The sequence below is a fragment of the Thermobia domestica genome, chromosome 9 (genome assembly GCF_964235325.1).
Source record: "Thermobia domestica chromosome 9, izTheDome1.hap1.1, whole genome shotgun sequence".
Taxonomy (NCBI): domain Eukaryota; kingdom Metazoa; phylum Arthropoda; class Insecta; order Zygentoma; family Lepismatidae; genus Thermobia; species Thermobia domestica.
This window is the reverse complement of record NC_137462.1, coordinates 276,354,838-276,370,121: the sequence shown is the minus strand read 5'-3', so window position 1 is coordinate 276,370,121 and position 15,284 is coordinate 276,354,838. Positions and strand designations below refer to the sequence as shown.

The window sequence follows — 15,284 nt, the reverse complement described above, 5'->3', positions numbered from 1 at the left end:
TTTGTGATTGAAAAACTCGGTCATTAGACCTTCACTCAGGCCTCTCTCTCCGTATTGTTTCTTGCCTCGGATTGGCTGTCCTGTATTTTGGTTAATATAGGGCTAGCCAATAGAAATCATTCTGTAGAGATTCTAGCTCACTGACACTGTAGAAAGTCAGAGTACTTTGTATCAGATTACTGTTAGGGTGGTCCTTAATTTTTGATTTCCTAATTTCTTTGGACTCACCCCCTAAAATGGTTCCATATAGGACTAAATTAAGGAAGGAGAAAAATTAACTTCATTGAATAATATTAAATGGTGCCCCAAGCGACCTAAAATTTTGAATCCGATTACAGTACATAATATATGGGAAAATCTTGAATAAAATCCTGTAATTTAGAAACGGCTTAAGGGAACGCAAAAATACACTGGATAATGGAACTAGAGGAAGAAACACATTTAATGTTGTATAGTATTGTCACAGCGGCCATCTTGAAGTCCGCCATCTTGGATTCAGATCAAAATTTTCAAATAGGAAGAGGGCCATGTGACATATCGTTTTGAGGTGGCGTTTTACCAGAAACACAAATCTGGCACTAATTTAAAGATAGCCTTAGTCGTCTAAGAATTATTACCTGTGAAAATATTTCTCTTTTTCACAAGTAATAACTTACATAACTAAATGTAAAGACATGAGTTTGGCTCGAAAAGAACAAGAGGGATATGCGCGGCTTCATTAGAAAGAGGAACGCAAAAGAAAAATGCACTTCTGAAAATGATTTGTATGAATTTTACACCAAAATACACGGAGATAAGCATTTCAAGAAATGAAGAGGAAAACCCAGTTGAGTATGTAAGATAAAATGTAAATATGTGCTTGTGTGCGCCCGGACCCTGCAAGAGATGTAAAAGGGGAAAAACTAATTTTAAAACTCCAAGACAGGTTGCTGTTCTTGATCGATACAAGTCCACTGATAGAACGAGAATACATATTCTGACAGCGACTGCAGAAACATTAGGCCATAATGTAAAGGAACTAGTAATAAATATGCATCGATGCTGAGAGAAAATCCGTAGCGAAGTTGCATAAGACCACAAAAACAATTTCGGAGTGCATCAAGTGCGTTAGTTGTGCAATGAGACGGAAAACTACTGCCGAATTCCGTTTGTACAGTTATAGGCAGAGAGACTATCGACGGGTTATCAATATTTATTACAGGAGATGCTCATGAGAGGCTAATTGGTGTTCTCAGTTTGTCATCATGAAGAGGAGAACGAACATATTATTTCTAGTACAGTTCATTAGCTTGAAGAATGGAACTTGGTAAAGTTCGTGCAGGCAGCTTGTTGTCACACTATTCCCTGCAATATGTGTCATGTGAACGGTGCTTGCATTCTGCTAGAGGAGATGCTCCAAAATGATCTTCTATACCTTCCTTGTAGACACTACATTTATGAATAGGTTTTTTAAAATGTGTATTTGACAAGTGTTGTGTTTCGTTTGCATCTGAACTGGAATTTCCCCTATTTAAGCATTTTCAGAGCGATTGGTCTAAAATAGATTGTACTAACTTTATTCCAGAATTGATGTTGATGATGATGTAAGGAACAACATTTCAGATGTAAGAAATGAAGTATTGAATTTTGCTATCAAACTTGTAGAAGCAGGACACCGCAGAGAAGATTATAGTAAAATTTTAGAACTGACATTCTTGGATGGCATACCTCCTCAAAGAGTTTTCTTTCGTTTGCCTGGAGCAATTCACCATGCAAGGTAGATGGGAAAAGCAATGTACTGTTTAAAAATATTTCTCTTTCGCCAACATTTTCGTTTAACGAAGCAGATAGAAACGGGTCGTCGGAGAGCATGCATTTTTCTGATACGACTATATGTCCAAGCTTGATTTAAATGTGATCAAGTATCCCATTCATCATTACAAGACCTGCAATTTTTGAAAGCTTTGTACAGTTATAGGCAAATAGATAATGAATTATCTGAAGTGTCTCTTTCTAAATTTTCTCTGCATCTCTGGTACTTGAAGGAGGAATACATAGCATTGGAGTTTTTTGATGATGAAGTTAACATAGTTAAGAAAAACAAAAATTGGTTGAAAGAATTAAAACTGTAAAGAGAAACCGTGAAGAAGCAAAGAGGCTTGACGCAAGGATAATACCTTAACAATTCTTGCGAAAAGAGAAGTCAGTGATTTTGATACAACAAACAATTTTTTCTCGTGAGATTTATAATACCCAAAGGGTTTCTTGAGTGATCCGATTTCATGGTCAGATAACAATGACTATCTTCAAGGAAAGACAATAGTTAAATTCATCTCCGTAATAAACGATGCAGCAGAAAGCGGAGTGAAACTAACAGAAGATTACAACATCATTTTTACGAAAAATGAGTATCAGAAACAGTTTCTTTTGCACATAATGAATTCTCATAGATAATCTTTTTCTAGATGTGACAAAAGTGAACTGTGTAGTATATAAGATTGAAAACCTATTGAAAACTTACCCCAAAGCTACAGTACTACATAAATAAGGGATATTTCAATTTCTTCCATGTTATATTTTTTCTTTTTCCTCATAATGGTCTATGAATCCTCTTGATGGAAAAACTTATTGGTAGTTCATGGGGAAACAAAGATTTAACTTTCTCTAGCAGTTTGTTTCCAGTTTATGTAAAATACTTCCAAAATTCTTACGAATCTGTGGCCCTAACTACAATAAAATAACATTACATCGAAGCATTTCGTTTTTCACACGCAATAACTCTTAGAAGATTATTGGTAGCTTGAAAATAATACGAGATTTGTGCTTCTGGGAAAACGCCATCTCAAAATGATATGTAACATGACCCTCTTCCTATTTGAAAAGTTTGAGCTGAATTCAAGATGGCGGACTTCAAGATGGGTGCCATAATAATGCTATACAAAATTTGGTTGTTCATTACCTCTAGTTCCAATATCCAAGATATCTTTCGATTCCCTTAAGCCGTTTGTAAATTACAAGAGTTTATTCCAGCTTTTCCCCATATACTATGTATTGTAAACGCATTCAAAATTTTAGGTCGTTTGGGGCACCATTTAAAATTATTCAATGGATCTAATTTTTCTCCTGGCTTAATTTTGTCCCATATGGAACCATTTTAGGGGGTGAGACCAAGGAAATTCCTAAATTTATTTTTCCCCATATAAATAAGGACCATCCTAGAGTACATAATATGAAATTCTTGCATACATAATACCTAATCCCAAATCTTAACCTGTAACTCTATTCCAGCATGTACAATAGTGATTCAGAAAGTAATGCTGCCTCCAAGGTGAAACCTTTATTTGTGTTTGACAGATAGCACCGATACAAGTATCAGTGGAAAGCTTGCAGTGTCAGCTACAAATGGTGGCATCATATTTCAACATAGTCCCCATTACAGTTGCGCCAACGTGAAACAAGGTTTTTCATGCCGTCGGCGAAGAATTGTAGAGGCTGCTGGCAGCACCATTGCCAAAATATTGCTTCAACCTCCGCGTCGTAACTGTAGTGCTGGCCCTTAAGGTGATCCTTAAGTTTGGAGAAGAGCCAAAAGTCGAAGGGCGCAAGATCCTCACTCTAGGCAGGATGAAGCACAATGCCAACAACACTTTGCCAAGAGATGGTACAACTTTGAATATTTTTTGGCGGAGGAGAGGACGTGTGGCGGTACTCCAACGATTGACGCTTCGTTTCCAGGTCGTAATGGTGTATCCACGACTCGTCGCTGGCGATGGATGTTCCTAGGTGCAGAACCTTCCGCAGCCAAAAATTCAATGACAACCTGCTGACGTCAGCAGTAAATGTCATGGATTGCTCCATTACTCTGGAACGAGAAGAAATAGGAAGGTGAAACAAGTGATATTTTATAGCTTAAACATCAGATAAACAGTTCAGAATGTTTGCAATACTATTGGTAAAATAGTAGGTTTGGAGGCATTACTTTCTGAATCACCCTGTAGTTACCAGGCTACTATATCCCTAAAGCAACTGACAACCCTAACTCTGTTCTGTTGGTATAAGAGACAATAGCTACGTTAGGGTAGGTGGGCTAGAACGTGTCTTTGGGCAGAGCACTGAAAAACAATTTTTAAAAATGACAGCATATGACAATTTTAAAAATGCTAGAAATTATAAATAAGAGAGCCAAGTTCCAGGAAACTAAGGTGTATATATACACAGCATATATAATATTTTTTACGATTGTCAATATGAATTGAGTAAGTCCTTGTCACTGCATGGCTCAATATATTCAATTTTCTCTTTATTCCTTCGAAAGTTCTGATTTTCTTGTCTTCGTCTAACAAAAGTTTCACATCTCACAAAGCAAATAAGAATAAGAAAAAAAACGCAGGAAAAGAAAAATAACTTTCCAAGAATAAGTCTCGATGCAAAGAGAGTTGATGAAATGTGACAACGGGCGACCGTTTTTGAATGACAAAATGAAAGAAAGTACTGGTTAAAAGGGAAGAAAGGAGCTGAAAAGAGAAAGCTTCAGGCAATTTGATGCATTGATTTTATTGGCTAACACAACTGAATTGAATTCTGCAAGCGTCTCTCAATGCTTTCAAATTCTCTTTTCTTGATATTCGCAATGTCCTAGAGTGCTTTTATCTGGAACCAACATAAATTCAGTTGAAAGAAAGTGGAGAAAACTCGTAAATTGATAGTATCTTTGATGTCAAATCGGAAACTCTGATTTCAAATCACTGCGCTGGACAATTTAACTGAAATTCGCTTACGGCGTATGCTGTAACATCTTTGCTTTACAAAAATTTGAAAAGAATTTTATACTACCAAAAATTGTACGAGGTGCAAAATTAAGCTCCAGATAGTTTGTTCCATAATCTAAATTACCTCATTTGCCACTAGAAATGGAAGTAAAGTTATCATTATTTTGCACAACTTTCAAGTACATAATTTGGGAAATCCTGTGCTATTTTGAGATAGAACTGACACAACATAGTTTACATGACGTACATACGTAAGCGCCAAAAGTATAATTTTGCAGGAGAAGCATTTAGAGAGATTTCAGTACAATTGAAGAGTTTTACACATATAGCTAAAGCTTATAGCTTCAAAATAATAGCCCAGTTTAAATGATATATGATGGCTCTTTCGAATACCTTGGGCGTGCTCATTTAATATCACGTCATCACGCTAGAAATATGTCTTATGTGGATAGACACCCCTTCGTCATCTAGGTATGGTATCTAATACATTTGGCACTTAGGCCTTAAGAGTCTTCATTCCGACGAAATTAAAATACCGCTAATTTTACAGTAATTATGTGATATCTTCAAATAGATAAAATATAATTGAAATATGGAACAAGAGCGCCCTAGAAAATATTATTTTGCGTGAGGTACCGTTATCACAAATCTCCTAATGGCTTTCCGTTTTCAGCTATTTAGAAACGCGAAAATAAATGCCGGTTTTCAAAATGGCTCGAAATCGAAAGCAGATAAGTGAGTCGGGATAACGTTTTCTCATGTAAAATAATATTGTCTAGGGCGCTCTTGTTTCATATTTCGGTTATCTTTTATCTATTTGAAGATATCACATAATTACTGTAAAATTAGCGGTATTTTAATTTCGCCGGGATGAAGACTCTTAAATACTTATAACTTTATTAAAGTTATGGCCTTGTTAGACTTCCTTATAGGAGTTTTGTTCTATCACTACGGGCAACTGAAGTGTGATTATGCGATGGGAATTCAAAAAGTATGATAGTACGTCATTATATTGCACTTCTTATTCGAATTTACCGCCAGTCCGCAGCAGGTGAGTAATGTTTTACGCAGTCGTTAGATGTCGCATATGTTGCGTCAGATCCTTGTAATAACAGTTAGAATATGACTGCAAACGGAAACATGGTCAAACGTGATGCATGATCCTAATAAAATAGTGAAGTTTTGATGGGTTAAATAAATATCTGTTAATTAGTGGACTCTTAGAGCCTAAAATTTCCAAGAGAATTCCCTTGAAAAGGTACGCATTTAGGGTTAAGTTCCAAATTTGGGCGTCCGTTTCCAGCAAAATTTTTAAAATTTACAGGAAAGATATGGATAATTTGATCATTTGGGTGCTTGATAATATATAAGAGTGTCGAAAAATCTGTTTATTTGTTATATATAAGCGGTTATAAACATGGGACTATACGGCGAACGGAGGGAACTATTGACGCAAGGTAACCGAACAATTGCATTGTGGGAAAGAAACGAGCATTTATATTATCAACATGGCGAATGTACAAGGGCAATGAACTAACAATTTTAACATTTGTGAAGCAATACGTTGATAACGAGGAAAATCTTTTAAAAGTTTGTGAAGAACACGGATTAATGAACCTAATAACAAAGTGCAGAAAGGGTGGAAAGGAGATAACAGCGAAAAAACGTGGCGAAAGCGGACGCCCAACTTCGGAATAAATGCCCGCATTTACATGAAGTTAGTTTCTTCGATATCTAGAATTCTTATGCTTTTGACTATTTAATTGCAAATTCATTCTAACAAATTTGAACAAGTATATCATGATCAATAAAGACTTGATCACTTGACGTAACAGTCCTTTGTAAGCCTGACCCGCTTCAGCGCCATCTGTTAGCTACTGGCTGAACTACGTCAAGTGTAACGACGAACACGTAGTCAATGCGTTGCATTGCCTTGTCTCTAATAGGTATATCTGGAACTTTCTAGACCCAGTAACTGTCAGGTCGTTTATTGACGTACCTTTCCAATTCTCCTCACGATGCTGAGTGGACGCCGAAAATTGGGAATAGAACTCGGGACCACGCGGACATGCATCCAACGCTCTAACTACTATATACTGTGTCCCCTGAAGTGTTGATCACTCTCTTCTATGTAATATTGCAAGCCTGGTTAAAATCGTAAACTGTATCTGGTTTCTTTTACGGTTTATCTTGTATAAATCCCATCAATATAAAGAAAAACTACTTATAGCTATAAGTAACAGAAATAAATACTAAAACAATATAATGGAAACCCTTGAGAATTTCTTGAGTATAATAGAACCTTTTTTCTGAAAATTATGTGCAATATTCTTACGTACAACTAATCTCCCCTTTCGATCCACCCTATTTATGATGATCGTAAACAGCGAAATGAGGCGTTGCTTATGAGACTTAAAAGAAATCCATTGGCGCTATGAAAAGCATAACAATCCGTTCAACTCCCGCGTTACCTCTCTAGAACTGTCAAATAAAGATGGCAAATGAGTGCAAGCAGTCATTTATCAAAGCCAGCTACACGTGCACATTGTTACGCTTGATGGCTTCTCTAATCAGTGAAACGCCTCATCTGCTTTAAGATAACAAACAATTAATACATTGTGTTTCACGTATTTTTGCCTAAGGTACTCCATATTGTATATATTTTAATCTGTAAGTGGTATTAGGAACTCGTTGAGACATTTTAATACAACCGTTTAAAAATAATTTCGTAAGCATGTGATTAACGGGAAATTACGTGAAACGTAAACCTCATTCGCTCATTGTAGGTCTAATTAAGCCAAAGGAGGATCACCATAGAAACAAAATTTCCCATTGATTCTTTTCTGGTCCAAATTAATCTACTCTGATCAATTCGACTACATTATATTAGTAAAACTAGGCTATCCTGAGCTGAATTTCATTAACTGAAGCTAACTTACCGTTACCTACATTTACCAAAGCTGAAGTATCCTAACTTACCTTGACTGGAACTTAGGTAACATAACCTGCATTTACCAAAACTTAGTAATCTAACCCACATTTGCCAAAGCTCAAGTAACCTAACCTACCTCCACTGAAACTTAGGTAACCTAAGCTACATTTACCAGACCTTAGGTAACTTAAGCTACATTTACCAAACCTCAGGTAACGTAAGCTACATTTACCAAACCTCAGGTAACCCTAAGCTACATTTACCAAACCTCAGGTAACCCTAAGCTACATTTACCAAACCTCAGGTAACCTAAGCTACATTTACCAAACCTCAGGCAACCTAAGCTACATTTACCAAACCTCAGGTAACCTAAGCTACATTTACCAAACCTCACGTAAGCTAAACTACATTTACCAGACCTCAAATAACCAAAATTACATTTACCAAACCTCAGATAACCTAAGCTACATTTACCAAACCTCGGGTAACCTAAGCTACATTTACCAAACCTCAGGCAACCTAAGCTACATTTACCAAACCTCAGGCAACCTAAGCTACATTTACCAAACCTCAGGTAACCTAAGCTACATTTACCAAACCTCAGGTAACCTAAACTACATTTACCAGACCTCAGGTAACCTAAACTACATTTACCAGACCTCAGGTAACCTAAACTACATTTACCAGACCTCAGGTAACCTAAACTACATTTACCAGACCTCAGGTAACCTAAACTACATTTACCAGACCTCTGATAACCTAAACTACATTTACCAGACCTCTGATAACCTAAGCTACATTTACCAGACCTCTGATAACCTAAGCTACATTTACCAGACCTCTGATAACCTAAGCTACATTTACCAGACCTCAGATAACCTAAGCTACATTTACCAAACCTCAGATAACCTAAGCTACATTTACCAGACCTCAGGTAACCTAAACTACATTTACCAGACCTCTGATAACCTAAGCTACATTTACCAGACCTCTGATAACCTAAGCTACATTTACCAGACCTCTGATAACCTAAGCTACATTTACCAGACCTCAGATAACCTAAGCTACATTTACCAAACCTCAGATAACCTAAGCTACATTTACCAAACCTCAGATAACCTAAGCTACATTTACCAAACCTCAGGAAACCTAAGCTACATTTACCAAACCTCAGGAAACCTAAGCTACATTTACCAAACCTCAGGTAACCTAAGCTACATTTACTAAACCTCAGGTAACCTAAACTACATTTACTAAACCTCAAGTAACTTAACCTACACTTACTAAAACTCGGGTAACATTAGCTATATTTACCAAAGCTCAAGTAACCTGCCTTTACTGAAACTTAGATAACCTAACATAGATTTACCAAAACTCGGGGAACCTAATCTACATTTACGAAAGCTCAAGTAACCTAACATATTTATTGCAACTTAGGTAACCTAACCTACTTTTACTATACCTCAGGTAACCTAAGCTATCGTTACAAAAACTCATGTATCCTATAAGTAAAAAAGGATATAACGATTATGCCATTTGGGAGAAGGGAAACGATGATTAAAGCAAGAGAATGATGATGGAAAAATCGGTAGAATCAAAATGTGTGAGGAAACGGGAGTATCCTGAGAGAACCCACGGACACAATGTTGTCCACCACAAACTTACTTGGCTGGGGACGGAACCAAGGGTCCCACGCACCAGAGGTAAGCGTTCTACCACCGACCCCCACTTCCGGTTTGGGTTGAGGGTTAACGGATGAGATAGAACCTATTCCTTTGAATCGATTTCATACAACCGCTTCTCGACAGGTTTTGCTCCCACGACTATCATCAGACAGACTCACAGACAGACTAGTGTATCCGTTTTATAAACTTTCTGATTTTTATGCATAACCTAGTTAGGAAGCCTAATGAAACATCACAAATTGTGGGCGAAAAAAACTCATCATACGTTTTTTATAGTATTAATTCTCCAGACAAACACAGAAAGTAAGTTTCCATGTTTTTTTAGCTTCGAGGAGTGGATGAGTTTTTATTCCAGTAATCTTTTCCGCCTGGAGAAAACTTTGCTTCGTTAAGCATTATTTCTGGGCATGCTACTTTGTGTGAAGGATTCAATACATTACCTCTACAATGTTTTGCTTGCATTTTCAACAGAATCCGATAATAAGAAATATGAGTGGGGGGGGGGAGAACAAAAATATTGATTTGCATCAGGACTGACTTTCTCCCCCCCTTCCTTGCTAATGTTGTTGAAGCTGATGGGTGTGGCGTATACATGTATATAATGTCTTCTGAAGGTTTTAACACTGCGTTCCCAATTTAGATCGATCAACACCTCTTGCTTATGCTAAGGAGCTTAATAATTCAGTGGAGGTTGTTAATTCCGAATTTAGGCGGAACTTCCTAAATTTATTCGATGGAACGTACGTAATTTGTAAACAACAAAAAGCTCGTGCAATTTTTTTTTCCTAAACGATGTTAATCTCTTTGTGGAGCAAAATATAATCCGAAGTGATATATATTTTTTTAAAAAAATTCAAAACATGTTATCATCGGACTAGGATTGCATACAGTTTTATTCTTTTAATGTAACTGAAGTTGAATATAAAAGCAATTAAAGGGCTTATTAATCCCATATTATCATCATCATTGAAAGTTAAAATGGCTAGTAGAAAAATCGAACTTCATTTAAATTGTCTATTTATGATTTATTATTACATTTATATTAGATGTAATCTGTTCATTATCTTGTTGTTCTCATTTTGTGCTGAGATTATTCATTAAAAGAATTCCAACGCATTTTTTCTTTTTCTTTTTTTTTTTTTTTTTTTTGGATTAGAAAATGAAATATATTTCAATCAAAATTTTTCATGTAAGCCTTATATCTGGAGAACTACATATAGATAACCAAACTTAAACTATCACTTAACTCAGTATGATGTGCTTATTTCGTAGAAAATACGAAAACTCGGTTTAAGGGCCGTTCAAAAGTTTTGTGGCCCCTAATCCAAAAACTAATTATTGATCAAGATCGCAATTTTTTGGATCCATTTTTAGTTTTCCTAAAAATCCTTGGTTTTTCTACATGAAGCTTGTCTACTTCGTTGAGAATAAAATAACTAAATAATAATATTTTACAGTCTTAGCTGCATAGTATATGATTAGTACATTCGCCTTGAGTGTAACAGACTTGTGTTAGACTCCCGGTGACTGAATATTCCCTGATTTGAGGTCCCAGAAAAGAACACTTGTCCAAAAACTAAGCATTCTAATTTCATTTTGTTTTTTAGGTATTCAACATAATCTTGTGTTACAGGGAATCGAAATCAGATTATGGTTAAATTAAGTGACGCTTGGTTCTGATAATCATATCTTGGAATCCAAATCTAATCCTTGCCAAAATCCTGTCGAATTTCCAAGAAAAAATATCCCTTTATGACGATAGAAATTGGATTAATCTGTTTCAAGTATTTTCAAATTAATTTGAATAGTAAATATACTGGATTTTAAGGAGGTATTAACAAGTACTAATATGATGTTTGAATGAAAATACAAATTAATAAAATTAAAAATATTTAAGAACTGTATTACTCTTTTATGAAAAGGTAGTGAGGGTGTATGTAGAGCAGGCGCACATAGAGAAATTTTTTGTTGGCAAGGATCTAAGTTTGTAGGGAGGGATCCAAAACTACAAGCAAGGTATTATGTCTATGTAATATTTAACGGTTATTAATTATTCTACACCCAAAAAGACGATAAGTAATTGTAAAATACTTCCACCTACGTATATTTTCAGAAAGAAAAATGATAGAACTAGATTGTTTTTATAAGAGAAAGAGTACAGATGAAGTGTAAGATCAAATTTTCATGCTACACCAATCATTTCTCTCTTAAACAAGTATTCTATAGTTATTAATAAAGAGTACAAATGTATGTAGAATTAGGAAGCTTTTGGGGTATGTGAATCCAGTGACCCTCCTTCTAGTGAGTGTGTTTCTGATGTGGAGGTTGTGTGAGGACGAGATAGATTACTGCTTAGAGGGAATGTTACATTTCATGATAACAAGAGGTAAGTGCTTTTCTAGGAAACTTGCACATGAACAGCGTCTGGACATTGGTATTTCGAGGCAAAATTTGCTCGCTCTAATTTTTCGTTCCGATTTTTAAAGTTGTTCCGCCTTCTGAGGCGTTCAAATTGCGGAGGCAACATTGGATTGTTTCATATTAATTAACAACTATTCAGTAGAGAATACAATAAAGAAAGTTCATGCAATACGATAATACGTCATTGTGTTGTGTGTACGTCATACATGACTAAAATAATGTGACGCATGGTTATATTGTATAATATCCTACACGTTAATCTATATTTGTAACCAACAACACGAGCTTTTTATTTATAAATAAATGTACGTGCTTTTTTATTACAACAACTATAAGTAAATGAACTACATAAGTTCTTATCAGGTCGTGTGACAGGAACACTAGTGCCACTGTTGTTTAAAAGAGAGTATAAAACAAGCTGTAAGACCTTTATCGGCATCAGTTTTGGCTGCTCATCTTCCTTTCTCAGCTTGCTTGGAGCTTCGAGAGACTTGACTTATCCGAAAACCTCTTAGCTTGGTTGGAGCTTTGAGAGATTTAACCCAAACCTCTTAGTTTGCTAGGAGCTTTGAAGTCAGCATATTTAGCCTGCCTAGGGCTGTGTGGTATCATTATCTTCTTTCATTTACTGCCTAGACCTTAAAACACGTATTTATTCAAACAAAGTACATAAAGAAACATTGTACTAGTTTTTGGACCACCATTATAACGACTTTGTATGTTATATTCTATATAAGACATTTATAATGAAAGGCTGTAGGGAAAAACCAAATTCTATCTACCAAATTGTTTTGCTTATGACCTTATCAAGGTATTTTACATGGTAAAAGTAATTTTACAATATCGTTTAACTTTTTCATGGAAATCCAACAATTTATTTCAAGCTATAATCAAACTTGTATTCTTACAATGTATTTTAGAGTACCTTATTACGGTATAACAAATATTTGTAAATGAGATTATAATTTGAACTTTAAATCTTGTATTGCAGGTTCGTATGTATTACTGTGGAAACGCGGAAGTTCAGTGCTGACGGCGAAGGACCTTATGATTTCGCGAGATAAACGACTTCGGTTGGTCGACGGATACAACCTTGAGATTCAAGATGTAAAACCTCAGGACGCTGGTGATTACGTGTGTCAAATAAGTACACAGGAGCCCAAGGACCAAATTCACACAGTGGAGATACTTGGTAAGTACTGGCACGATAAAATGCAATACTTCTATTATAATAAAATAACAATTATAGAATATTTGATAAGAAATTAATGGTTGTCTGGGAACTCACGTTTGCAGGAGACAACAGAGAGTTGTTTGTTGTTCTAACCCTTTGCGGTCTTATGTTGGCTGTGAGCCGACTCTGTAAGTATTTCTGCATCCACTCGTGTGTCGGGACGCTGCCGACATTGCAATTTTACCATTGTTTGCAGTCTGATGTCTTATCTAGGCCGGCTTATTTTCATTTCTCACGTTGTTCTTTGTTTTCACAACAGTTGGAAAGGTCTTTGCAATGTAATAGTAATACACTGGTGCTCGTTTTCTCGGAATTGAAAACAAACCTAACACGTTTAACATCTGCTTTTACCATAGCGTAGCAAGGCCTAGACACAGATGGGAGGACAATATGAAGATGGACCTCGCAGAGATAGGAATACAAAGTAGAAACTGGATCCAGTTGGCTAATGACAGAAATCAGTGCAGAGCTTTTGTGAACGCGGCATTGAACCTCCGGGTTCCATAGGCCATAGAGTTAGCTTAAAAGCCACGATTTTAAGTATGCTATTTCATCATGAACAACAAAGGGGAATGAAAGTGCACTCGTACTCAAAAAGGCCTAAACAAATATAATTTCGATGTGTCTGTTATTTTTCTTTAAATAATAACCTATTAGTGAAAGATAAAGTACACATACCCTGTAGAGAAAAGATGGTAATCCTTTTAATAGAATTCAATATCGAGCTTCAATCTCCATATATGAGTTTGCAATTGCAGTCAACTATGAAGTGTGAATGTGAAATAAAAGCAAGGACAGCAATGGCGAAAGAATACTTTAGGAGATAGAAAGTACTATTTTGTGGGACCTTGAATAAAGAGTTAAGAAAAAGACTCATAAAATCCTTCGTGTGGAGTATTGTGCTGTACGTGTCAGAAACATGGACATTACGTAAAAATGAAAAACGACTGGAAGGTTTTGAAATGTGGGTGTGGAGAAGAATGGAGAGAATTAGCTGGGTCGAGCGGAGAACAAATGAGAGGGCGATAGAAATGTTGCGAAGAAAAGAACAATTTTAGATATTAAGTAGAGGAAAAGAAACTGGCTGGGACATTGGCTAAGAAGGAACTTTGTCATGAGGGATGTGATTGAGGGTATAGTGGCAGGAAAGAGAGGGAGGGGACGAAGGAGAGTATAATTAATGAACGACATCAAAACAGAGAAATCGTACGTGGAAACGAAGAGGTTGGATCAGGAAGCTTCTCAATTTCGGCAAGTTATCTGTCAATAATGGCAGAATAACTGACGATGATGATTAAATTGCAACATTCTATTTCTTGTAGGGGGGCGCGGTGGCTCAGTGGTAGAGCGTTCACCTCCGGTGCTTGGGGTCCCTGGTTTGATCCCAGCTCGCGCCGTGTGGATTTGTGGTGGACAAACACCGTGCTCGTGGGTTTTATCGGGGTTCTCCCGTTTCCTCCCACTTTCTTCACTCCACCATTTCACTCATTCCTCATTATCAGCGTCTCCTTTAGCCTAACCGGCATAACCGTGGGACGTTAAACTTAAAGATTTCATTTCATTTTTTTCTATTTCTTGTAAATAAGCTCTCTCTCTGTCTGTCTGTCTGTCTCTCTGTGTGTAATATTATTTGAAGTTATTAGCTGAAATATCTTTTGAATCATTTTGCATGTAGCGGATTCTTTTTGTTCTAAATTGGAGAATCACAGAAAATGACATGGCTGATATAATCTTCAAAAGCCTTTCTTTCTTTCCTTCTTTCTCTCTCTTTTTAATAGTCAATACCTCAAGAAACAAGAGAATACTGTTGATCAGATAGTACATTATTAAATAAAATTTGGAGGCATGGTGGTTTAGTGGCACAGTGCTTACCTCTTGTGTGTAGAGTTCCTGGTTCAATCTCCGGCGATGTAACCCTCTCTTGGACAACATCGTGTCCATGGGTTTTTCTCGGGATACTTCTATTTCCTTCCACAAACTCATTCCAAAAATTCTTTCATCATCATTCACTTGCCTTAAGGTTGGTTTAAAGGGATAAGTTTTGCCGATAGATGTCACGACAATCTTCGTATCACTCCCATGTATTTTTTACCTTTCACGAAGATTTACAATTTCTTTTACAAATTTCAACCTAGGGAGTTCAAATTTTTAGAGAAGGGTCTTTATAACCTATCAAAGGGAACAATCCGTGCCGATTTTTTTATTTAGAATTTTGTTCATTGTTGAAATTGCCTCATTGTTGAAATGGTTATCTAAGTCTTTAA

General features: G+C 36.3%; 1 protein-coding gene across 3 annotated transcripts in view; it reads left to right on the top strand.

Moving 5' to 3' along the window:
- The window catches only part of klg (klingon), a 1,029,592-nt gene that overhangs the window by 662,723 nt on the left and 351,585 nt on the right, over positions 1-15,284 (top strand). For all 3 annotated transcript variants that reach the window (XM_081726054.1, XM_081726053.1, XM_081726052.1), the window contains one exon: positions 12,778-12,978. In XM_081726054.1, the coding sequence (XP_081582180.1) occupies positions 12,778-12,978 (201 nt within the window). The remainder of the gene's footprint in view (positions 1-12,777; positions 12,979-15,284) is intronic.